General features: G+C 37.9%; 1 protein-coding gene across 5 annotated transcripts; it reads right to left on the bottom strand.

Annotated features, from left to right (window-relative positions):
- Positions 1 to 672: 672 nt before the first annotated feature.
- Positions 673 to 27497, bottom strand: gpsm1 (G protein signaling modulator 1). Of its 5 annotated transcripts, none has more exons than XM_011481730.3 (14): positions 27261 to 27497; positions 15860 to 16081; positions 14357 to 14492; positions 14098 to 14240; positions 11252 to 11375; positions 10551 to 10666; positions 9790 to 9945; positions 9603 to 9711; positions 9373 to 9487; positions 7414 to 7484; positions 7164 to 7334; positions 2474 to 2627; positions 2180 to 2385; positions 673 to 2098 (listed from the first exon to the last, which is right to left on the bottom strand). In XM_011481730.3, exons 1-14 carry the CDS (start codon positions 27320 to 27322, stop codon positions 1898 to 1900), a joined length of 1986 nt encoding a protein of 661 aa, XP_011480032.1. In that variant the 5' UTR covers positions 27323 to 27497; the 3' UTR covers positions 673 to 1897. The 5 variants fall into 5 exon arrangements, with proteins under 5 accessions (XP_011480032.1, XP_020563288.1, XP_011480033.1 ...); XM_020707629.1 differs by lacking the exon at positions 27261 to 27497 and adding an exon at positions 21417 to 21434; XM_011481731.3 differs by lacking the exon at positions 27261 to 27497 and adding an exon at positions 17215 to 17954 and having other exon boundaries at positions 2180 to 2277.

The following is a 27497-nucleotide window of genomic DNA, read 5'->3' as shown; positions in this document are numbered from 1 at the left end:
GCATCATCAGTAAAATGCCACAAATACATGTTAAAACAGGATTAAAAATAAACCACCTCATCGGAATGGGTCTGTGAGGAACAGAGACGGAGTCAATCAGAGGGCTGCAAATTTCTCCTTTTTTGTGCCTTCAAGTGACTAACTCTGCACCTTGGGACGTCTCACTGTAAATGTGGAGCCCTGCTACAAATTCTAGTTGGTTTATCAGTGGTGTAACGTGAGCTGCAGTGGTGTGTCTGTAGCTAGATGCAGGAAAGCCTTAGGGACAGGTCAAAAGGTCATCCTTGTTCACTTAAAGTTAAAAGATTCTGACAATAAAGGACAAATATTCAAACCCAGAAATTTTCCGTGATGGAATGAAAGTAGACGGCACATTCATGTTTGTATGGCTGTGTCAACATTTGCGATGCTGATATCGAACAAAGCATTTAAAGTGACACATTAGCTGTGACTGTGCGGTTTATTCAAAATGTCCCTGTTTAACTGCAATTTGTCCAGCTTTCCATTTTTTAAGTTATAAAAGAATCAATTTGGACTTCTTTTGGAGGACAGGAAATTAATTCTACAATTTGGCAATTAAATAAATGCCATGGAATTGTTTTGAGCTAAATAAATAAAATAAAAAAAGCAGCAATTCTTGGTGAAAAAAGCAACAGAAAAAAAACCCAGAGAAACATCTGAATCATTTTATTAAAAGCATGATGGGTCACTTCCATGCCCTAAAACATAAATACAAAGTACATTTTTATGTACAAATCATGGCAAAGACAATCAGAAGGATGCCAGTTAATGTCTATAAATGTTCAATCACACAAAAGTCAGAATAAAGGAGAATATATTAATTGCAGCTCCCATAAGTGTTAATTATCAAAATGAGATGAGGCAAATTTTTTGTGGTTTAAATCAAGAATATCTAGGGTCGATAAAAGCTTGCAGGTACAAGTGAGGTATGCATGATTTTTGATTTAAAAGCCTCCAGTTAATTATTTTCCGAACCGATAGATTTAAAAGATGTAGCATCGCTCTTAGAGTTAACTCTATAAACATTTAAACACACTCAAAAAATAAAATAAAATAACTTACAAAATTGTCAAATTCATAATTAAAAATAAAAAACTTCAACAAAAAGTTTGAATCCTTACTGGCAGGTTTTTGACAGGGTAATACCTATTTTGACCACAGGGAGGCAGTAGAGTTAATAAAATTTCAATTTTAAAGAATACCTTCATATTTTGTGAAGCATAGGATTTTACCACTGCATGCATACATGTCAGTTTGAGCTTTAAAAAAATGTAAACACCTTTTCAAACTGACATAAACAGGTGTAGGATTTTTCAAAACAAAACTATAAAGTGACCAGAGCATAATAACACTGGAGGCCCAAAAAAGGTAATACTGCACCCTTCTATGAAGAATTCAAATCACAAAACATAAAATGGCGGAAACAAAAAAAGCATTTGTAAGAGCACAATTAGCAATAAATTAATCTAACATTAACATTAACACTTATTCAGTCATGAAACTGCATTGCACTCTTCACCTTGACTTCAAATAAACTTCCCATTTCTTAGTGTTTGACCACAATGCACCCCTGAAAATACACCAAGGAATACATTTACGGGTCCAAAAAAAACGTCTAATTAAGGCATTAGTTTGAGCGTGGAAAAATGTAGGTCAAGTTTGTTCTTGCTCTTACCACATCTCTGCTTTTTTCTTTTTTAAATATACACACACTTTGTACAAATGAAGCAACACTTAACAGGTCACCACCTTTTGCACACAGAGTTTCCTTTTAGTTTTTTTAATCCCTCCCCTCTTTTTATGCTGTCTTTAAACACACGTGTTTCTTTTTTTGCTTTATGTTAAAATGCTGTTGTGCACGTTGATTGCACAGCCTCTAGCTGGGGAATCCACGAGGAGGTTCTGGATCAGGCGAGGGAGGGCTGGGTTGGTCGTCGCTGGGCAGCTGGACCCGCTGCTCGTCCATTCGCTTGGCCTGCACCCGCTGTATGAGACTGAAGAAGTCTTCATCAGGCACCGTTGGGGCGTGGGGGCCGGGTTCTGGTGGGGTGCAGCGCTGATCGTCGATCCTTGAGGACTGACGGGAAACAAAAAAAGAATATTTGTGTATATGCAGGAACGTGTATACAATAAGATGAACTCCTGAAGTGAGTCTCACCTGGCACTTTACCAGCATGTTGAAGAAATCATCGCCGGGTTCCTGGCGGTCGCCCTCCCCAACCAAATGACCCAGGTTGTTCTGCGTGATCCTAAGACCTGGAAGGTTGCCAACATTTACACGCTGATCATCGAGTCGACGACCCTGAGAGCTCTCGATGAGATCGAACAGCTCCTCGGTCTGAGGGGAAGTGGTAAGTGCCGCATCTACACGACAGACATTAAAAAATGTTCTGGAAAAAAGCAGCAGGAGTTGCTCCAATGGAATGTGCTCATAAAACCCTATGGACTCCACCTTTCGCGTTGTTCAGGCTTGCTGCGTTTGCCCCGGCTTCCCCGTTGCTCTGCGGCTCCTCGAGTTGGCAGCGCTGGTCATCCATGCGGCTGCTCTGGAACTTGCTGAGGAGTTCGATGAAGCAGTCTTCATCGGGGGGTTCACAGCTCAGCTTCTGCAACAGCAGGAAAAAACACAGACATCTCAGCACAATGGAGTTTATCTGCTGCGAGGTCCACGGATGTCAGGGATTTACAGGTGAAGCAATTGAACCTAACTGACCGTCCGTACGAGTTACAGGACAAGGACTTTAATGACAGGCTTCTCTTCTGCTGGAGTAAAATAATAGTGTTCAGTCACGAGAGATTACAGAGATCCTGGAGAGACTGACCTAGATGCTGAAAATGGAACAAATTCAGGAAAATATGGACACCTGAAAGATATTCATCATTTTTAGACGAGATTTTGGTTAAAAGCCTAAAATGAACCTGTTAAAACCGGTGTAGGTACCGGATGTTCTCGGGTTGCCGCATGTTCTCGGGGTCCTTCAGGGTCCTTCCAATGAGTTATATCACTAGACGAGACATCACGTAGTTCCTCATGGGAGGAGAGCACCGCCATCTTGGTGAGGTCAAGTTTTGAAGACCAAACCACTTTTATAACATTTAATAAAGAGCTCTGTTTTTGCTTTCAATCACTTCATTATATGAAAAAGAAGAATGGCTTGAAATTGCTTAGTTTTGTTCAGAAATAAAAACTTCACGAGTCCCCCTAACTTAACTAGTATTAGACTACTTAGATTTTTTCTATGTTCCTTTATTTTATTTTACTTATGTTTTTATTTATTTGTGTGTTATGTTCATTGTTTCTTTTTTTCCCCTCTATTCTTTATTTTCTATGTCAATATGTTATATTTGGCAATGGTGACTGATCTTCGAGGCAATATTGATTACATCGTTATTGTTCGTTGTTAACGTTTATGTCATTGTTAATGTATGATACCGCAATTGTCAATAAAGTTTTTAAAAAAACTTAGCGACGTTAACTCATTGGTCGTGGCAACTTACAGCCAATCAAATAGTGTGACGTCATCATTGGTCGAAGGACCCCGAAGGACCCCGAGAACATCCGGCAACCCGAGAACATCCGGTACCCACACCGGTTTTAGTTTTATTAAACTCACAAAGAAAAATTACGAAAAGTCAGAAAGACTAAATTAAAAGTGAATATAACACAATCATTCCTAAGGTTTTTCTCAAATCGTGCAGTCTTGATAAACTAAATGTAAAAAAGGGGTCAAACCACAGTCACACCAGATTAAATCCGTTTACAGATATAGCACCTGAAGCCCTCAGCGTGACTAAAGGGCCTGACAAAAACCACAGGGCGGGAACTGAGGGTGACCTCGCATGTAACATTTATGCCTCAAATAAAGCCAAACTCTTTCAAATCTCCACTTAAGGGCTTGTATGTCCAATGTTTCTGGTTGGAACTAAACAGTTTTACACCACGTTTAGCAGATGCTCTGAAAAAAAAGGCAGATTTTTCATTTTAAATTTAGGGAGATTAAGGGGTTTAAAACCCATGGCAGATTAGTACCCAGACTAATAAACTAAATTAAAATGGAATTATAAAACAAAAAATTTTTCTAACAATAACGTATTTTCTGTGTGGTGAAACATCTTCTGACTTTAACCGTAGGATCAAACCACAAAGATTTTTCTAACTTTGCAAAGAGAGTAACTATCTCAAAAAATGAAGTTAAAATCTGTCACACAAAATTCATCAAGAAAAAGCCTAGATTGATAGATTTATTTTTTTCCTTATATTCCATCTCAGAAGGAGATTCAAACTGTATGGAGGAAGTGAGTTTTTATTAAGAAAAATGATATTCAATTTTAAATTTTGTATTTTTTATACTTCTTTTTTAAATCACTCTTACTCATTTTCATAAACAATTAAAAAAAAGTTTATTTTGTATTTGTTTATGGTATTAAATGTACAAAAGTAAAAATTATTTTTTCTTTTCTTTTACTGTAAGCACAAAATCAGTTTACAGGAAAATATTACAATAAAATAATTCAACCTAAATCTCGGTCAATAAAAGGATTTCTTTGTTATAAAATCTGCATCATATTTACTTTTGCGTGTCTTTGCATCACCAGATTATCAAACTGGCCACACAACTAGATTCAAAACAGCATTAAAAAGACTTTCTGTAGATATTGAGTCCAACAGTGGTTGGAGTTCATTCTGACACCTAAAGCAGGCTGAGGGCCTGACGGCAAAACAGCTGCTTCACTAACCGAAAGCAGTGTCTGGATAATTATGAGCAGAAAAATAAATAATAAGTTATTGGTTTAGGAATTACTTTTCAAATCTTCTGTCCGTATTCCGACATTCAGGAAGTTGAACCTTATTGCAATTGCTTTCTTTTTTTTGGACAAAAACAGTTCCGAGATGATGAAAAAACAAAGAAAAGACTAACAATCCTTCCTGTCAACAAGCTGATCAACCTTCTGCATATGTTTATTTACATTTATCCTCACGTATGCCAAAATATCACCAAGCCAGAAATAGATTTGATCGGTTTTTGATGGGCAGATGAAGTATTTGTCAGTCAGAAAAGAATTTTAGATTAAATTTAGGTCAAGAAAGTTTATAAAGTAAACAATCTGTTGAGTACAAAAAGCTGAGGATAAAGCAATGAAATCTTTTACCACGTGTCTGTTTTAGTCCGAAATTGTGAAGAAAAGTTCTTACCAGCAGAAAGAGCGCCTTCTATTTCTCATTTGTCTCTGAGCTGCTCTTTCTCTGTCTACATCGCCTCCCTCTCTCCTCCTTACTGACCAACTAATCGCGCTCCCTGCTTCCCCTCTCCTGCTGTAACATGTGCACCTCCCATCCCTCCTGTTAAGCTCCTCTTCACCCTCTCCCTCCCTCTGTATCTCTCCCTCTTCCTCTCTCGGCGGCGCTCTGGCAGGCCATTTTTGTCCTGTTCACCCACTGTGGGAAAACAACTCATTATGGGAAGATGGGCGTTTGACCCTGTGGGGAGGGTAGTCGTTCTGTGATCAAGGTCACATTATCAGCTGGGAGGGAGAGCTGGGGGTAGACGGAGGAGGGGAGAGAGGAAAAAGCATGGTTGCAAGGGCAGCTGGGAGTACATATGCTTCCTAACAGCTAACGCAGCAGCAGAGATCAACTGACAAAAAGCACTTATTTCTGCACTTTAATAATTGTGATCAGGCAGGAGTTGCAGCCATTGCTGTCCGCCGTCCTTGGCCTCAATGGCGGTTTTGTGGATCTCGCCGCTGCTCTGCCTGAAAAGTCTAATTAATCAAGTAGGAAAATGTGACAGCACGAGAGAAAGGATCATGTGATGATGAGGAGGTCGCGAAGAGGGGGATGGAGAGTGAAAGTAAAGAAAGTAAGTGGTTTGAAACAAAGGACAACTGTAGGAAAAGAAGCAGTGCAGACTAAAAAAAAAAAAAAGTTCCAGCACTATTTTCCCAGCTTTATAAGCATTACAACTTTTCTTTTCTTTTTTTAGTCCAGAGAGCCCACATTTTCAAAAAGAGGAAAAAGTGACTTCAATTTTTGTGTGCGACAATACTGAAGCTTTTAAGGGATTTAAAACCAGCTATTAGGTCTAATCCCAGTATTTTTCAAACATGATTAATCGAGCTGCATCAAAGACGTCATATCTGGATTATCCCTGATGCTTTTGAATTTCACATAAATATTTAGCAAGGTTTTAGTTGTATCACCAATAAAAACATAAAATATGGAGGCCTGCTTTCTTTATCTGGTAGGATTAATTGCTGTAAGGCTGTTTTCCTCCTGTCAGCCTGCTAATTACAACACTTACAGAAGTCACATGGTCTCATAATAAGATGTTGCTGGTATTTATATCCACTCAGATGTGAGCTTGAAAAAATGTCAGCAATCATGGGAATAATCGAGGAAATGCCTTTAGAATTCAGCTCACCGGATGTTTTTGTCAGCAGAGCTTTGATTCAAATATTTTAAAGGTTTATTGTCCGGATGTTCATTCCATTGACTTTAGATAAAAACTGGACTGAGTGACCCCTCCTCCCTCGTGTTCCAAACAGGAACAATTTTCATGATATTTTTTCTGTATTGCAAGTTATTTAAGTTATAAACTGGCTAATCAGATGCCTCAATAAAAGCATGGGGTCTCAAGTCAAACGTTTGTAACGTTAAACAGATTTTCCTAAGCTCGCTTTCGAGTGGTAGGAGTGTGAACTTCCAACAGGCTCACACCTGATTGTTGAGAGGGGTTGCTATGGAAATGATGAGTCAGATCGACTCAGACCTCTCTCCTTACTCACGCTGTCTGGTTCCAACACGCACCGTCCGAATCGTGAAAAAATGGCGGCTGTAATTGCTTCATTTTGATGAAGAAAGTCATTTTCTATGGGTGACCTTATGCCCAGTTAGTCCAGTTCTCATTTAAAGTCAATGGTTCCCTCCAGTGGAGTAAAGTTAAACGAAACTCTTCATCTGACAAAGCGGCAAAGCCAACGCTGATGCTACATTATGAGGAGAACAATGAAAAGCTTTAGAGGTAAACATTTCTTTCATTGTTACCAAAACTAAACAGATTTAGTTTTTGTGGCGACCATCTGGACATCATATGGAAATGATAGTTAAAGCACCACGACAAAAAGACGCAGAAACATCTTACAGTTACAGGAGGCGGGACTAGGACTGTGATGTCATCTGCATCTACGGGAGAGTCCAACCACGGCCTTTCGTCTGACCCCTGACTGTCCGAACAGCCTTTTCTTTTAACGGACTGCCATGGCTGACCCTTGGATCTTCTCGGCGCACCTTCTAAGTTTTGGCAATTACCATTCTGCAGTAACAGAATTAGTCAGCGAAAGACTGATAGGCATCGTTCTGCAGAGTACCAACATTTTAGACTCGTGTATCACCTTATCTGAAGAGTACTTCCACAGTTCCACACTGTCCGTGCTGTTTTTCATGGTGCTTTTGGGTCTTGCACCTGCAGAAAAACACAGAAAAATAAGCTCTAAAAACACAGTTCATACAGTTCAGGCTTAAATCTGTTATTTGATAAGTCCATTTATCTTTCCTGGCTTCCCAATGGTGCTGATTGACCTATGATATTCTGTGGTGATATGAGGAGACAAGCAGGCAAACTGAATAAGCATCTGTTTGCCAGCTCTGCTCTAAAGAAAGATATCAGCGATGTGGGTGTGTGTATTCGCCCAAAGGAGGATTATTCTTTTAAAGATCATAGAAGGGTAAAACACTCTGCAGACAGACCAGCTTCTCTTTGCTTCCTTATATAAGACGAGTTTGTGGTTCATTTGCCCGCCATTTCAAAAATGATAGAACAAAAAAATTCTTTGTGTTATTTAGCCTCAGGATGGACAGAATACAAACACTTTCTCAACTTATATTAAATATTCGCTTGTTATGTTTCAATTTTATTTTGAGATGAAGGATTGTAAAAAACAAACTCCAAAAATCTTGTTCAAAATTACCCATGAAGAGTTAAAACTTTCTCTAAACCTACTACCAACATGTTCATTCTTTAAGAGTATTTGCATTTCCTCCACTCTATACTTTACTGTATTTTAGATAGATAGTAAAAAATACATTGAAGTCTAGGTTATATAAAAAAACTACATAAGGTATACAGATACCCTTTAGGCATGAACGTTATTAGTGGTAGGTTTAAATAAAGTTTTTATTTCTTCCTGCTTTATTTATTAGGCAGGAAGATGTATTGTTTTTTTTTTTAAAAGCATAAAAAAGTTAAAACTTTATTTAAACATACCACTAACACATTAATTCTTCAAGAGTATCTGCATACATTTCAGTGTATTTTTACCATCTATCAGATGGGTGAGAAGTAAAAAGTACATTATAGTATTGGGTGTGTAAAAAATAAGATACGGTGTGCAAATACTCTTAAAGTGTTAGTGGTAGGTTTAAATAAAGTTTTTCTTTCTTCCTACTTTATTTATTAAGCATGATGCTGAGCTGTTATCAGAACTGTGTTTGTGTGTGAAAGGTTCAATATTTTGTCACAAAGCCTAACCCCCTGGATTTATTATTTCATGGAATCTGGTTATTTATAACTGTCAATTACAAACACCCAGCTACTATTTTTGGGGAAAAAAATAAGCTGGTTGATTATTAATAAACAAAGCAGGAGGCAGATAAAGCTTTATTTAAACCTACCACTGACACGTTCGTATTATAAGATTTCCTGCATATATTATTTGCTAAATACTCTTGAACTAATAGTGGTTAGTTTAAAAAAAGAGGTTCAAATAAAGTTTTAGCTTTTTCCTACCTTATAAGAGAGCAGGAGGAAGTTATAACTTTATTTAAACCTATCACTAGCACGTTCATACTTCAAGAGTATCTGCATACCTGTACTTTCAACATTTGTATCATATACTGTTCTTTTTTACAAACCAGTTTTACAGTTTATATCCACAAGTAAACACATCATTAACATAAAGTGTACACATTTTTAAGGTTTGTTTGAAAACTTTTAGAGTTATTTTAATTGTCTAAAATGAAAACGCAGTAAGCATAAATGCTCAGGTTGCTGTCACGTCATCTGCCTTTCTTCATTGAAGTTTTAGTACCCATGTTCTTCCCAGCCAGTTTAAGTTTGTTTTTCTTTCCCTTAAACACTATCACTGATTTTCTCTTCACCTTCTTGGCAGTTACACAGAAAACCCCCCACTCTGTACTGCAAATACTAAAACATGCAAACCTGTAGAGAAATTATCATCACTTTCTTTTACTATTGATTACACATTGTTATGAACTTCATTCTTGGTTTTTGATTATTAACAAAACAAAACAAACTATGATTTTTTTTAAGTCAAATAAATGTCTAGTGTTACCTTGAATCTCAAATTCTGAACTGGAGGGTGATAGGTCCTCCTCAGATACTCCAAGTGACGTACTCAGCTGCTGTACATTCATCCTGGCTGTCAATTCCCCATTTCTGTCTCCAATCTGAGAGTTAAATAAACAGAGAGAAAAAAGATCAAATGTGGACAAAGGCCAAGAGCTTCAAGAACCAAAGTTAACAATAGCCTAACTAAAAATGACAAATATACAGTTGTCTCACTTCTTTAGAGATTTCCAGATGCATTCGGGCATAGTAAAGGGCTTGTTTTAGGTTTCCCAAAGACACATATCCATTTCCCAGACTCCAGCACGCACGCCCTTCTCCAACTCTGTTCAGAAATAAGTCACACGACAGTTAAAAACAGCTCCTGTGTTTATGTTTTCGGTTTAGATCAGACTCACTCTACCTGTCTGTGAGTTCCTGAGCAATGTACAGGTGTTTAAGGTAGTAGTCTATGGCCATGTCATACTGCTGCAGCAGAGTGTAGGTGTTGCCCAGGCTGTAGCAGGCCTGAGCCTCCATCACCTTGTCCCTTAGCTCCTTGGAAAGATGCAGAGTTTTCCTGTTTTAGGAAGAAAAAAACAGAAGCGAAAAAAATGAGGACGTCAAACATCAAAACTCTGTTTTTGACCACTTCCTTCTCTGCTATACCGGATGATCTTAGCTTCCGTTTCAGCTACATTTTGACAGTGTGAAGTCCAAACTGTTACCTAAAAGATTTTACTTGTTACAATTTGTAATTTAAAGAATATTTTTAAAAAATATACGTTGAAATATATTCAAAATGTCCCCAATAGCAAAATGGTGGCAACTCCCATTCACTGCACACCTTCTTTTCTTTCTGATAGGTTATTTCTTCTTAGAGAAGCATAAACATCAAGCAAGTGTAAGGAAATATTTAAACGTATGACACAGCAATGCCTAGACAAGGGAGGCAGTGCCTGAAAAGAAAACACTGTGAATGTGACCAAGCAAAACGAGAATTTGTGCATTGCCCCTAATGGAATTTTAACACTTCTAGCACAAATGGAAAAGCAAAAACTTAAACAATAAATAAACCAAAAAAATATGCAAGTATAATTGTTTTTTTTTGATGGTTTAGTGACAATGCAGTTTAGTTTACTTCACTCTCGGACCACTAGATGGCACTCTCAGCTCTGTCCTCACCTGTAGTACTCAGTGGCTGTGTTAAACTGGGACAAGAATATGAAGGCATTTCCCAGGTTACTGTAGGCTCGTCGCTCTGCAGCTTTGTCCCCAAATTCCTTGGCAATGGCTAATCGCTGTAGATAAGAAAGCAGCAAAGATCACACGATGATTCGCATCATTTAAATGTTGTGCCAAATAACAGAGTTTGCTACAGTAATACAAAAAAAAAATCGCACAGAAATGTATAAAACATTTAAACAGGCTCCTTTGATCAGTTGTTTTTAACGGAGGTGCACTTCTGCACCAAATCATCGCCCCATGATTCCCCATGATTGTTAACCTCAGTAGCACACTGCTAGATCTGTAATGAGAACGGGAACACAGAAAGATGCTTGCATGAGGAAAGAATTGTTTTTACTATTGAAAGTGACAGAAAAACAAATAAGGGGTGAGAGTCTCAAATGACTGCTTTACCAAGAAACCTATTTCCTCCTTTTTTCCCCCATAAGTAGAGCAATCTTTGCACATTGTCTGCTATAGCTCACAGGGAGATGAATTGAGAACCCCTAAAAAACCCATCTAGATGGGATTCTTTCAAAATAAAACAAGAACTGTCCACTTTGATCACAGAATGTACCATGAAATGCTTTACAAGGATGACAAAGTCCTTTCTGCATGACGTAGCGTGAATGTGATGATGGAAAACATGAATTTCTTACCTGGTGATGAAATGTGATAGCTTTAACAAAGTTACCCAGCAGGTAATGGGTGTTGCCCAGGTTCCCATAGGCTCTCCCCTGAGCAACTCGGTCACCAAGCTCTTTGACTAAACATAAATTCATCCTGCAAATAAGAATAGTAAAATAAATTTGGAAACACACAGCTTTTTGTTTGGAATCACAGAAATGATAAACTCAGTGTGTTTCATATGGTTTTAGAAATCATTATTATTATTATTATATCACTATTTGTAAATTAAACTTAATCTAGTCCCCTTGAAAAAAATAAAATAAAAATGTAATCTCAGTGGGATTTTTTTCTGGTTAAATAGAGATTAAAGACATTATAATCCCATAAATTATTACTGTATTTTCTTTATTTTATTGTGTTATTAGCTCAGTGGAAATTGGAATTATTTGAAGGCTACATTGAATTAAATAAAATTTAAAGTTTATTTGCTTTTTTTATGCGTTTTATATTGCAAAGCTTGTGAAGATGAACATATTTTTAGTGTGACAAAACAAATATAAAATGGTCAAAACGCCCCAAAATTGAACCGAAATTGAATAGAAATTTTAAAGAAAGAAATTTTAAAGGAAAGATAGTCCTTTTGATGTGAGGGCAGTCTTCCTTTTATGCATGCTACACCCGCTGATAGAAAAATTCATCTTTGCAAAAGACGGCACAAAAAAAGTCTACAACACACTCTTTCCAGTATAATGTAAAGCTCAGAACAGCCAGGACATTGTAAAACTTTAAAGTCGAACTACAAAAATGTCTATTTTTTTTTAAATCAAATATTTCCTAAAATAGGTATTTAAAATTTGTTAAATAAAGAGCTGTGGAAGGACCAGTTCACCTGTGAGACTGGAATTCTTTACTTTAGCTTTTGTTTTAAGTTTTTTAGAATGTGGCAGGACTCTACCACCTTCCTAAAACACCAGAATAACTTAAAAAAAATGTTTTATGTGTTAAAAAACAACATAAACTTGCAAAATCCTTTAAAAGAATCTCTAAATGTAAAAAGACTACAAAGTATTTATTAATCTATAAAAATAAAAAATATAGTCAGGACCATAAATATTTGGACAGAGACACATTCTTTCTAATTTAGTTTCTGTACATTACCACAGTGAATTTTAAATGAAAAAACTCAGATGCCATTGAAGTGCAGACTTTCAGCTTTTAGTCCATGGGTTGAACAAAAAGATTGCATAAAAATGTGAAAACCCTTTGTTGGCAATGACAGCCTGGAGTCTTGAACTCATGGACGTCACCAGATGCTGGGTTTTCTCCTTCTGAATGCTCTGCCAGGCCTTTACTGCAGCAGCTTTCAGTTGCTGTTTGTTTGTTGGCCTTTCTGTCGGAAGTTTAGTCTTCAACAAGTGAAATGCTGCTCCATTGGGTTAAGATCAGATGACTGACTTGGCCATTCAAGAATATTCCACTTTTTTGCTTTAATAAACTCCTGAGTTGCTTTGGCTGTATGTTTTGGGTCGTTGTCCATCTGTATTATGAAACGCCGTCCAATCAGTTTGGCTGCATTCACCTGGATCTGCGCAGACAGTATGTCTCTGAACACCTCAGAATTCATTGGGCTGCTTCTGTCCTGTGTCACGTCATCAATAAACACTAGTGTCCAAGTGCCACTAGCAGCCATGCACGCCCAGACCATCACACTGCCTCCACCGTGTTTTACTGATGATGTAGTGTGCTTTGGATCAGGAACTTCTCCACGCCTTCTCCATACGTTTCTCTTGCCATCATTCTGGTACAAGTTGATTTTGGTTTCATCTGTCCAAAGAATGTTTTTCCAGAGGTGTGCTGGCTTTTTGAGGGGCTTTTTAGCAAAGTCCAATCTAGCCTTCCTATTCTTGAGGCTTATGAGTGGCTTGCATCTTGCAGTGTACCCTCTGTATCTACTTTCATGCAGTCTTCTTTTTATGGTAGACTTGGATATTGATACGCCGTCCGCCTGGAGAGTGTTGTTCACTTGGTTGGCTGTTGTAAACGGGTTCCTCTTCACCATGGAAATGATTCTGCCATCATCCACCACTGTTGTCTTCCGTGGACGTCCAGGTCTGTTTGCGTTGCTGAGTTCACCAGTGCTTTCTTTCTTTCTCAGGATGTACCACACTGTTGATTTTGTCATTCCTAATACTGTAGCAATTTCTGGTATGGTTTTTTTCTGTTTTCTCAGCTTAGTGATGGCTCCTTTCACCTGCATGGAGAGCTCCTTTGACCACATGTTGTCTGTTCACAGCAAAATCTTAAAAATGCAAGGGAATTGCTCACACCTGCCCATGCAATAGCATGGAAGACATTTGTCCAATTACTTACGAGCCCATGACATGAAGGGATTGTGTTTAAAAAAATGCTTTAGTTTTTTGCACTTTTATGCAATGTTTTTGTTCAATCCATGGAATAAAAGCTGAAAGTCTGCACTTCAATGGCATCTGATTTGTTTTATTTAAAATTCACTGTGGTAATGTAAAGAAACTAAATTAGAAAGAATGTGTCTATGTCCAAACAATTATGGTCCTGACTGTATATTTTTATGCCTATAGCCTCATTAACATGGATTACTCTACAATCTGAACTTAATTTGTCCCAATAAATATCAATGTAAATTTGCCCACATTTATAAAGCTGGTATGGGTTGCTACCATTTTTCAAAATTATAAATATTATTGTATTTTTATTGCACTTTTGTCAACTTTGTTCCTCATACTTTTTGCATTTCCTATAATTTCCCTTTTTGTATATGTCCTAAACTTCTGGTGTGCAGCTGATTTCTTGGTCATGGTTGAAGGAAGATGCTAATTGCATGGTTGCAGGTACATACTCGTAAAACGTGGTAGCCCTTTGTAATGTGTCTCTGACATCAGGGGGCAGGTCTCCTGGATCCTGTGTGCATCCCCACAACTGCTTTTTCCCCTTTGCATGAAACACGTTTCCTATGTTATACAGTGCTCTGGCCTCTCCCACCTGCAACATGACAGACAGCAAAGACGGGTTTTTAACATCTCAAATCTTTTTATTGTTTTCTCCTAATTTGTTTGCTTACATTGTCCAAATATCTAGTGGTTTGTGAGCAGCCTTACCTTATCGCCTTGTTCTTGAGAAATATCCAGATGTCTTTGGCAGCAGACGATAGCCTCGTCAAATTGCCCCAACACTTTCAAAGTGTTACCAAGGTTACTGCTAGCTTTTCCTTCCCCAATCCTGTCTCCTATGTTTCTGGGAAAGCCACAACATCTATTTGAATGTACATTTTCAGGGCAAGTTTTTTTTTTCATACCTATTAAGTGTCTGTAGCCGGTTTTAATTGCAGGAAACTGAAACATCGGTTATCTTATCTGCTTACTCCCACTGATCAGGCCCCAGTTGGAGAGACTGTAATGTAACATGGTAAATCTCCCTGGGCTCTTTAATATGCTTCCCTGCTGAAGTACCAGCTGTACTCACTGCAGGAGACTGGCTTACTCTCAAGCTAAATCTCCAGCTTATAGTTACTGACTTTTCCCTTATTTTGGGATTTTTTTTAAAGACAAATATTTACCAGATATTTGATTTTTTGATCCATAACGGATTCATTTTAGTCACATTTCTTTAGGATGTATCATTCAATTTAGATTTTAGAGTAAAGTTTTTGCCTTTTGCCATTGACTGTATATGAGAACTTGACTGAGTGAGGGTGACATCACTCAAAGAAAACGGCTGACTTCTAGCTCCAACAAAATTAAGTAAATTCTGTCGCAGTTTCTCCGTATTGGAACCAGACTACATCAGCAAGCAGTGATCGGTCCAAATCGGTCTAAGTCATCATTTCTATGGCAACCACTCTCACCAGTCAAGAGTGAGCTTGTTGGAAAGCCACACCCCTACAGTTTTGAAACCGTTTTGAGCTGGCACCACATGCTTTTGTTGAGTCATCGGATTGGTCAATGTCTAACTTGAATGATTTGCAATGAATAAAACATATAATCAAATTAAATTAGGATTAGCATGAACATGTTAAAAAAGGAAGCGGTGCAAAAATTTCTCAATAGAAGTCTAAGGGATTTCAGCTTTTAGAGCCAGTAGGTACTTCCTGTTTGGATGGCGAGGGGGGAGGGGACGCTAAGTCAGGTTCTTTAATTAACCCAACACTTATTCTTTGACCTCCTTACAAAAACAGATAAACTTAAAGATCTAGACAAGTCAATATACTATTCTCCAAAATCAATATAGCACCTCATACGGATCCAATTAAAAAGCGTCGTGGATCATTAAATGTATTTAAACATTTATTAAATATTATTTTTAATAATCAGAATTTTAGTGAAACTACAAAAGAAAGTTTTGTCCTAATCCTTAATTATTTTTTTGCTAGCTGTAAGATTTGGCAAAACGATGCAAAAGGAAAACCAAAACACTGTCCACATTCACATTTGATGAAACTGAAAACAGAAAGTATCCATTCTGAGCTGGAATGTACACGTTTCCTTGAGGTTAAAAATACAATATTGCCCCCATTACAATGTTCAGGATGCTTTAAGCCATCAAATGTAACAGTTTGTCTTATTCTGGTAAATATTGCACAGGTAAAGAACCAAGGTATTCACCTAGCCAAATTAAGGTCATGTTTGTGGAACTCCAGGGCTTTGCCATATTCCTTCAGGTAAAAGTAGGCATTACCCAACTGGCTGTAGATGGCACTAAGAGTTTTCAAGTCTTCTGTGCCAACTTGCACCGCGGCTTCAAAAAAGGCTGTTCCTTCTTTAAAGTCTCCAGCTTTGCACAGCCTTTCTCCTTCCAGGGCCAACTCCAAGCAAGACGCCTCCATCCTGAGAGAAAAAGGAGTCAACGTTGAACACTGTGTACACTATAACATACAGTGACGTACACAGTAACACACGTGCTATTGCAGCTTAGGTGCAACATCGTCCCTTGATGGAAAAACACATTGGCAGTATAACCATGACAACAAGGTTTATGACCATTTTGGTAAGTTGTTGCCTTAGCAACAGTGTCTAAACTGTAAGACGAGCACCTTGAGACATGATTTCACTCAATGTTTCATTATCTGTTAGCAGTTTTTTAATAAATTAGTTCTTCATTAGCATGACCAGAACTTTGATCTGCTGATAAAATTAAGTAACTAAATTATATGAACTAAAACTACAAAATCCTTATTTATTTAAACTTTTAGCATTTTTCTTCAAAGTCAAAGAGCCACAATGGGTGGATTAAAGAGCTGCATGTGGCTCCGGAGCCTCAGATTAAAGACCCCTAACCTAAGATGATTCTAGTAACTGGCTAATTGTGCACTTCAGATAAAATACCAGAATTTAAACCTAAAAAAGATCATCCTTTAATCCCCTCTGTTTTACTTTGGATGAAGTCAAAGTAAAGAGCACAAAAGAGAGAAGAAAAGTGATTTTAAACTGCTCTTTTTCCGTTCCCAAACAATCTCTTTATCTGTCCAATAGTCAAAAACTTTACATGATCACATTTAATGCCTTCTATATATTTACAACTATGATTTCAAACAATAATTGTCATAAACATTTAATAAAACTTGTTATTGTGACAATGTCAAAATTTTAACACAGTTTTACCTAAACAGGCCAAAAAGAACCTAGTGTGATGCAGCACTGAATGAATTGAAGACACCATAAACAAGTAGTCTATTTTGGGGGGGTTGATTAATAAGAACAAGAGCCAACAGATAAACAGCATTTAGGAAAACAGTCATTTATCCATATTTGCTGTCTAAACATCCACTGGTAGTTAGACAGGTATAGAAATTACCTCCCTTTTTTAAAGACAACTTCCTGGTTCTCTTTCTTATTTCCTGTGTTCTGTTGCTCCACTCATGCTCTCCCTTATTGGCCTTTATTTTTGTATCCTCCCTTCCGCATACCACCTTAAAAATCTTGAGGTTTGAAAGCAGCATTAGCTTGCTTTCCAGCAGTACCTGTGTTTCCGCTTGCTTCGAGTTTTTTCCACAAACACCTGAAGCTCCAAGTGGATCGGCCTGAGCATGGACTGCGGTCGGGCGCCATGGTGGACCAGTCTGCACACGGCCCTCTCTGCTCCAGTAAGAGGACACGACTCAAATGCCATAAAGGGTGACCGTCAACTAACCACAGGCTTATTCCAACTTTCACAGAAAGCTTTGGCGCTACCTCACACACACCTACAGAGCTGATGGAATTTGTAATGTCAACAGAAGTTAATTTTAGGTACTAAACACCTCCGAAGCAAACCACAGTTTTGTCAATGATCCAGGATAATAGTGGAGTCCTTTTGATGTTCAAATAGCCCAAGAATAGCAAAGCACATCTGGCTGCAAGATCCTGGAGTATGTTTAAAAATACAAGGACAATTTTACTGGAACCCAAAAAGAACTTTAAAAAAAAGTTCTAGATATGCTTTCAGTCAAAAAAACAAAAAAAAACAGTAACGATCCAAACATTTTTTGTCCAGTCTTTTTTATGGAAGCAGCTGTGATGTTCTCCGCTTTCATCCTCTTAAAACAAATCCCCGTCCCGAAACAATAAGATCCAACGCTCTATCCATTAAACAAAAGAAGCGATGCAAAACAGACGGTTCTGGCTGAAGTGCACCCAATAATAGCACTCCCCAGGTCTGACCACTTGACTGAAGAAAAGACAGAGAGGATGAAGGAGACAGAGCATCTCTAATCCTGTGACCTGTACCTCCTTACCCAGAACCGCACGGCTCTAAGAGAGGCCCACACTAATCCTTACGTCTGCTGACACTGGCAGAAACATAATCAGGCCACCAACCAAAAGCGATAATCAGGACAATGAGTAGCAATAAAGCTACAGACATCATCTTAACAAATCAATTTGTTTTTTATATCACCATAACCTAAGATGTTATTGTTATTACAGTCTTTTGAAGTGGGTTCAAACGTTCTATTTCATTTACCTACAACTACATGAGCTGCAATATATACTGAAGAAACACCAAAGGGGTAAAACGGATAAAGATGTGATCATCAGTTACCATGGAAACTGTCAAAAGTTTCATCTTAACTTTATTGTAACTTCCTGAAAGTAAAATCAAAAGTAAGCTGCGTTCATGCCTGCATTGTGTCGTATTAATTTAAATTGTTGAATACAAGTTGAAGAAAATACATGTAACACCGGTATTATTTATAAAAGAAATCCACTTTGGATGCAACTTTTAAGAAAAAAAGAAAAATCTGTGTCTGGCTGAGATATTTAAATGAAAAAAACTTCAAGGGTAAATGAAATTCAATAGAATATGAAAAACATTAAAACTGTATAAGAAAATGCAATTTTAAGATTAGTGACAACTTTCCCCTTGTTACTGTTGCTGTTACTGTTGTTACATTGCTGTTAAAGATATATGTTATATCTTTATTATCTTCATTTTTTTTAATAGTTGTAGAGATTTCTTTTTCTCGTGACTACTTCATCATCATTCTTTTGCCCAAAATGAAGGTTGCATAATTTCTACTGTTTTTTTATCCATATACAACCCAACAATTCATAGATTGCTTTTTTGTTTTTTGTTTTTTTTTACAGAAAGGACACCGACAGTACAAGCTGGCCTTACAAGATGTATTCTTCGTTATAGTTTTTAAAATGTGAATGGTAAGGGGAAAGAAAAGAACCTAAGGAATTTTCTAAAATTACCCACAAGAGGAAAAATTGCCTAATGGCAAATGTACAACAGGAAGAATTCAACTGAGCTAGCAGAAACATACACAAATCTCCTGCTGGAATGTTGATGGAGATGGCTTTCATTCTACACAGTGTTTTTTGTTTTTTTTTTATGTGCTATTTTTGCAGGAAAAGAGGAAGAAAAGGGGGGGGGGGGGGGGGGCTCTGCAAATTGAAACAATCCAGATCTGAAATGAATAGTTTTAATTAAATATTAAGAGTTTTCCTTAAACGGAAGAGTAGCAAAAATCTTTTCGGTTAGTTTAGGCATGTTTGTTTCTCAGAAACTAGTGGTCACAGCCAAAGAAAGAGAACACAGAGGGTCAGCGCTGTTACCTAACCTTTTAAAAACCTATTAAAACCTCAATACAAGGTCAACACTAAAACCTCCTAAGGCATAAAGCTCAGTACTTTCTACTTTGTCTGTCAAAATATTGCCATCCATTGGTTGTTACAGTGTTTGCAAAAGCATTTCACATTGATTTCTAGTTTCATTCCTTATAGAGTTTCCTAAACACATGTGTACATATTTACAGAGTAAATGATTGTTTGTGCCAAGAAAATAAATATGTTTAAAAGAAACAGCCTCAGAACTCCATTAAATATATAAGAAATGCACCAGAGGGAAGTAATACATTATGTTTCTGCAGTGACTCACTGACTGTAAAACAAAAAGGAGTTCTAATGGAGCAAGCCACTAGCAACAATATTGCATTTTTACATAAAAGTGTTGATTTCATTAGAATCTGATGTTAAAATCCCTAAATTCCCTTAAATTTACAGCCAGTCTCTAGAATTACTTTGTTACATAAAAGCCTTGAAATTAATGAGAAAGACAGATGTGATCAACTTTTGGAGCCACAAACTATAAAACCCTGAGTCATGTGTGGACTAAAATGTCTACCCAAGAGGAAAAACTGAAAAAAAGATCCTTGAGCATACAGCAGATGAAAACAAAAAGAAAAAATATTGAAGGCTGATATGAAAATGTAGTCCTTTTCTCAGCATCTGACAGTCTATAGACATATATTTGACTGATAAGTCTTTAAATCTTTATGTAAGATGACAAGAAGAAGCTGCAAGTTTATAGAAAATATTAAGAAATGAAATATCACTTTTTAAGATGGGCAGTTTTTTTATTTGAGAGAAACAAAAAACAGGACTAAAAAAAGGGAATTTTAGTGCTTAATAGGAAAGACAAAGCAGACGTGACAACAGAAGGCAAGCAACAACTCAAACACTGATAGAATATTTTACAATTAGTTTTTTTTTGATAAAATCTGTACTTCCCCTTTTTGATTTACCCTCAAATTATCCTGTTTGCGACTCACATTCCATAATGGCCTAGCTGTGTTCTAGAAGAAAGAAGAAAAAAAACCCTGTCCTGTTTCCATGACGGCAACAAGGACAAGGACTAGGCAGATTGCAGGAAGCGGGTTGAGGGTTCTGAAAAGAGGTTTGTTTTGGTTGAACAAAGTCTCATCTTGTGGTTTCTCTGGATGGAACAAGAAAATATTTAAGAAAATTAGCCTTCAGCTAAAATGTAAATAAGCTATAATGTAACTTGTATTGTAAACAACCATGTTTTTTTTTTTGCCCCAACAAAGTTGAACCACTGAAGACATACAAGGAATTTAAAAATGAAATGCATAATACAATTTACAAGTAAATAAGGGTTTATGGTTTAAATAAAGTGTGCAAATTTAGGCAAGATATTCTATCAAATAATGTTAAATAATAGTCATAAAATCTCTGGTCATTCTGCTCTTTTGTTATTTATTTGAGCCTTATTAAATGTCTAAACTCAATCAAATATTTTACGTTACTTAGAAGTAAAAGGATTCTGCAATATCACATTTAAACAAAGTATGTTTCTATATATTTGATAAAAGATTAAAAAAAATCTAGAAAAACCACAAACATTTCAGGGGGGAAAAAATGCATTTAAAACAATTATGAACAATGTACATATGCACGTCATTTTATTTCATCCTGCTGATTTAAAGGGGTCGCATTGTTTCCCATTTTTTCATGAAACTGACCGTTTTCTATTACTGATGGAGCCAGCGATTACTGGCACAGAAGATGCTCTGTGCTCATCGTAATGCTGCCACAATTATAGCCTGTCAGGTTGTCATGGAAACCAAAGAGAAACTCTTTAGGAAAGTTTCTTCTCTTTTTCTTTCTGCACTAAAGCTGTTTTTTATTTTGATTTCCTTCAAGATACATTTTTGATATATATGTAGTGGGGTTTTTTTCATGCTGCTGTTGTTTGTGTCCCTATCTACCACTGAAATCACACAAAGACATTAACATATTAGTGAAAGGATGCTTGTGTTGTTCATAATGGGTTCGTATTTAGAGAGGCTAAAGTGGAAATGTGGTTTTGTTCAGTCTGTTATCATGACAATCTTTTAGGAGGACACAAAAAAAAATACATAAAGGAAAAAATCTGACTGACTGTGTTATGGGTGAAGGTCATGACTCCATCCACTGTGCCGGCGGGGAATGCATTTATTCAACGTCAGTTCTGTTTAAACCAGAAGGAAATATTTCTGAAAGTAAAACAAAAGGTTTAAGCTGCTCTGTGTTGCATGTAATATTTGAAATATCTTGAATATTTCTTTTAAAAACAAAAACAAATCAGCAAATTACAGGAACTAGCAGTTAACGATAAAAGCATTCAGACAATATGGCTATAGTGCTGAAGGAGTATTTCATGAAAGTTCCAGACGACGAACACAAACACCCACAACCCTCATGGCAGGAAAGTCAGGCGCTGGCTTAGTTGTTGTGAAATAAAGCCAATAGCAGCAATTACAAGCCTCTGCAACTCAGCCCACATATTTATATTAGAGCGTGCTGGAATCAGGGTAGAGACAACCTTCCAGACTCGGTGAATGTCACTTCTCAGCACAACACTTGACATTCCCCGCAGTCTTCTCTGTCACACACTCAAGAGGTGCAATGTGTGGTTTACAATACACACATACTATAATACATTGGGTTGTTTGGTGTTATCACTGTGCTATTACAAAGTGTAAACATTCTATGTGAAATGTATTTCAGTTTTGAAATGCTAGTATGTAAATGCGGATAAGGTTCAAAACAATCTATGTAGCCATTTGAATTGATCTTTATGACAAGATGCAGTTCTGATTCATAAAATCTAGCAGTTTTTTAAGTTTAAGCTTATATAAAAGACTTCCAAATGACAATTCTGCTTTTGTTTATAGTAAATTGTTTCCACTAGTTATCTGGAAACTTGTTTTGGAATGAAATATTGTCAAATTTACTTTTAAGAGATAAATCATGCATCGTCTTTTTCTGCCTATGCCTTAGTCGTATGTCCACGTAATGGGGTTGACCCGTACGGGTGCTGCAGGTTTTTGCGTTGTCTGGGTCCGTGGAGGGTCATAGAGGGTGAAAAAGAAAAAAGAAACGGTACAACGTACCTGCGTCTCACCTACTTCACCCTTAGTTATGCTACGTTCACGTCAGGCTCGGCAACTTAAGATTCCAGCAACCACTTCCAATGAAAAGCCTTTGAGAAATGGCGCGTTTCGGGCTTCTCAGTTCAAAAAGTCTTGTGCTCACAGGTTTTGGGCTCTATATATAGATTGGAAAGCCATTAAACACATGTTGAAAGGTAAACCAGTTGAACTTTTACCAATTAATCACTTCTGGAGCAAGATTTACACTGCTTCAAGACTTTGCATCAAGCCTCTTTAAGCTGTGAGTCCATGTGCTGGTATCGATAGCGGTAGTCCACTGTGAGCATCGTATGCTGAAAGTGTGTTCAAGAACCTGCGTTCAGCTTGTAGCTCTACCCTTGCGTGTTGTTTAAGTGTTCGTTACAACCTGTCACCCACAACATGCCTGCAGAAAAGAATGTGCATGAACATTTTTGCTCTACAGAATCATTGAGTCTGAGTCTGAGTGGCTGGGGACAGGTTGCCAGTTCCCATCCACCTCAACTGGCTTCTCAAAATGTGAAGGAGGAGCAGCCCCACTCTCAGCTTCTCTCCAGGTGACCATTTCTCCAACAGTCAGAGCAAGAGCTCTTCATCAACCCAGACCGGCCAAACGATCCTTCTCTAGTCAAGAAGTTCTAATTTTCATCCCAGCTGCTGTACACTCGACTGAAACCGCCCCAATGTACACAAAAGCTCCTGGTCTGATGAAGATTAAATTCCGCGGTTCCAAAACTATACTCCCTCTGGCCCTTGGTTGCGTCTTGAAATTCTGTCCATAAAAATTATGAACAGAACCAGTGACAAAACGCATCTATTAGAGTCCAACATACACTGGGAAGTTGGACAAACTGTCGCCAATACAAACCAAGCTCCTACTCTGGTTGCCAAACGGCCTCTTAGTAGAGGGCCCAGACCCCCATATTCCCAGAGTACCTACCACAGAACACAGTGAGGGATGAGATTAACTGCTTTCTCCAAATCTACAAAGCATATGGAGCCTGAATGGGCAAAACTCCCATGAACCCTCAAGCACTTTGTTAGTACAGAGCTGATCCGGTGTTCCATGATTGTAACAAAAACCCCACTGTTTCTCCTGAATTGTTGTTTCGACCAGCAGCCAAATTCTTCTCTCCAGGACCCTGGATTAGATTTAGCAAGGCTAAGAAGTGTGATCCTCTTGTAGTTGGAGCACACTCTCAGGTCCCCACCGGCCTGGTCAGCCGGTCCAGAGGAATAGTCCCCAACAGCCAACCACATCCCCACAGCATCCAGACTTGAGTTACTCTAGCTGGACTTCATTCACTTCCTGTTCCTTTTTCACAGAAGAGCTTTCTGACTATCTTTATGACTTCAGTTTGAGTGATGGAATGGCCCACTCCTGAATCCTTAGACACTACATCCCGAATGAAAATGAAATCGAGTTTATATTGAAAAAAATAAAGTATTAATGTCCTTAGGGACTTTAAAAATCAATTAGGAAATGTTCAAGAAACAAACTCTGGTAATTGTTTTCATCAGGTGCCCTCACAACAAAACTGTGCAAGAACCCTTAAAGAAATTCTCCTAAGACTGATTTCCTAAGAAAGTCAAAACATACTTATAGTAAGACAACTGTCATGATGCTACAGGCAGGAATAGACAGATCATGAGTAAATCAACTCAAGCAAATCACTGACAGGTTTAATTTAACACAAGTCATCCGTGGCCCAACAAGAATAACTAAATCTACCATGACGCAAATTGATCTCATATTTACCAACAGACCAGAAAGAATTGCAAAATCATTTAACATGTTAACCGGTTTATCAGACCATAATTTAACTCTCCTCTCTAGAAAACTCACTAAAAAGCGTTTCCATTCTTGTGCTGGAGTCAAAGAAATTATTACAATACCTAAAAATAAATATCAAAACTTTGTAGATGAAGCCAATCAAATTCAGTGGGACAACATTTTACCATCAGTTGACACTGAAAATGATGGCAAACTATTCCTTAAAACACTTGAGAGAACAATTACTGAATTCACACAAAAAATCAAGCAGAAACCATACAAAAACACTGTTCCATGGATGAACTCTGACATCATAAAACTCATGAAAGAACGAGACCAAGCCTTAAAAAAAGCAAATAAAACTAAATCAACCCATGACAGAGGTCTTTTTGCCATACTGAGAAATAAGGTGGTAAGATCATTAAGGAAAGCAAAAGCAGATTTCTTCCTCACAATAATTGAAAAATCACATGGAAACTCTAAAATAATATGGAACCAGATAAGAAAAATGACAGGTGATCGCCCTAAAGAACAAAACATTCTAGAAATTAAAATAAACAGACAACTAACAAACAATGCTCAAGTCATAGCAGAGGCCTTTAACCATTATTTCATTGATTCTGTGGCCAACATAGCGAGCTGTTTCACACCTGTGGAAACCTACAACCTTTCAATAGACGCAAGCCAACCGACATTTAGTTTCACAAACATCACAGAATCCGATGTATCACAGACCATCAATTTACTCAAACCATCCCGATGTAAAGACATTTTTGGCTTGGACACAGTGATGCTCAAAGACCTCTGTTCATCACTGACACGCCCCATTACCAAAATTATCAATCTATCCCTCTCACAAAAAACATTCCCGAGCACTTGGAAACCAGCCATTGTCTCTCCCATTTTTAAGAGTGGAGACCTTCATTCCATGTCCAACTACAGACCCATTAGCATTCTTCCGACAGTGTCAAAAATTGCAGAAAAACTGGTAGCTAAACAAATTATAAACCACCTCGACACCACACTCTATTCTCTCCATCCTATGCAGTTTGGCTTTAGAGCCAATTACTCCACGGAGACCGCTACCTGTTTTTTCACTGAAAATATCAGGATTTTGCTGGACCGAGGGGGGGTTGTAGGTGCTGTTTTCCTGGATCTCAGGAAGGCTTTTGACACTGTTAATCACAAAATCTTACTGTCAAAATTATGCAATTTTAACTTTTCTTCTGATGCACTGCAATGGATTGACTCCTACCTCACTGACCGCTCCCAACTTGTCAAAGTCCAGTCATTTAAATCTGCAGCTCTCAGTCTGCCAACTGGTATTCCACAAGGATCAATTTTGGGACCTTTGCTATTTTCATTGTACATTAATGACCTTCCATCCAGTTGTCCTGATGTTTCTGTGCAGATGTATGCTGATGACACTGTAATATATGCTCATGGCAGTAATTCCTCTCAGGTGTCTGAGAAGCTCACCAATGCCATGGTTAACATCACAGCTTGGTTGAAATATTCTTGTTTGCAGCTAAACACATCTAAAACTGTTGCAATGTTTTTCACCAAGTCCAATAATAATCTCACTGCTGAACCAGATGTTTTTGTTTCAGGAGAAAGGCTACAGATTGTATCAGAATATAAATATCTGGGTGTCATTTTGGATTCAAAGCTGTCTTTCAAATCACACATAAAAAGAGTCTGCAACAGAATCAAATTCAACCTCAGTAATTTTAGACACATTCGCCACCAGATGTCCACACAGTCAGCAAAAATGTACATGCACTCTATGATCCTCTCTCATATCACTTACTGTTTGCCTGTCTGGTCACAGGCTTGCAATACATCTTTAAAACCTGTCCAAACATTATACAAACAAACTGTTAAAACCTTGGATAAAAAACCCAACATATTTCACCATTGTCCAATATTACAAAAACATGGTTTACTGCATTGGGACAACATGGTCAAATTTTCAAATCTCTGTCTCATGTACAAAATCCTTCATGGCTTATCATCCCCTCCTCTTCACCAGTTTGTTAACATCCGGACAGCAGATCACAGCAGAACTCGGAGTGCAGTCAGAGGAGACTGTATCATTCCCTTCAGAAAAAGCGCTTTTGGTCAGACCGCTTTTTCTGTTAGAGCTGCTACTGAGTGGAACTTCACACCTGTTAGTATCAGAAATCAAAACACATATCATTTATTCAAGACACAATTAAAGAAATGGCTCATTGACAATCAGAGCTGTCAACACTGAGTACATTTCCTCTCACTGATCCTCATTACTGTCATGTCTTTTATGTGCACGTATGTTCTTACATTTTTCTGTTTTTGTATTGTTTTATCATTAATTTGATTTTAGGTTAACTGCTTATTTTATTGAATGCATTGTTTAATATATATATGTAATGTTATGTAAATATGTAATTTTACTTTGATCTTTTAGGGTGATTTTTAACATCTTCCCAGGGACTGCAGATGAAAAATAGCCCTTTGGCTAACTCTGGCATATTGACAGAAATGTTTATTAATATGCGCTGTCCCCCCTATTCAAATAAATGACTGATCTGTCAATACTGTTACCAAACCTTACATGTTCAATCTACAATTAACAAAAAGAAAGAAAAACTGTAAGCAATCCCACGATGCCCGCATAAACTGTTCTTGGCCAATCAATGTGACATCTTTAAGCCAAACCATGTGTGCTGCGGATGTCTCCAACCTGTGGACATCCTCCCTTAAGGAATCCTCCAAAGTCAACATCTAACTAGGCTCCTCTGAGTCTGTACATTCCAGCCACAGCGGCTCAAAGCCAGAGCCAGGAAGGAGGTTTGGACCTGGGGTCTGCCTGCAACTGCCCCTTCACGCTTTAAATTGTTCGAGCTGGCAGTTGAAGTTCTTCCTCACTAGCTCCTCCTTAAGCAAAGCCTTGAGCTGGCAGCCGCACATTTTTGTCCTCCGTTCCTCATGTTCTTTCAACCGCTCCCAGTCCAGTCGCCTCTTTTTTTAATAACGTTTTCGCCCAAACGGACGTTCAAATAAAAATAGATCATCCTACCTTGAATTGTGCTTCTTGCTCGCAGTGTCATGGTCCACACCATTAGCGGCGGACTGAGCCATAAAAATAAAAACACCGCTAGTTCTGCCTCTCTCCTAGCTTAGTCCTGCTACGGGAGCCGTTCCCGACGATGACCTCCTTCCCTCTCAGCGGCGCGCCGTTCTCCTTGCTTTTTCTTTCCCGTCGTCCTTCCCCACTCCTCTCTTCTTCATTCACAACCGAAATGGCAGCGTCTGA

The sequence above is a fragment of the Oryzias latipes genome, chromosome 12 (genome assembly GCF_002234675.1).
Source record: "Oryzias latipes chromosome 12, ASM223467v1".
Classification (NCBI taxonomy): Eukaryota; Metazoa; Chordata; class Actinopteri; order Beloniformes; family Adrianichthyidae; genus Oryzias; species Oryzias latipes.
Note: the sequence above shows the minus strand (reverse complement) of the source record. Positions and strands in the feature narration are given on the sequence as shown.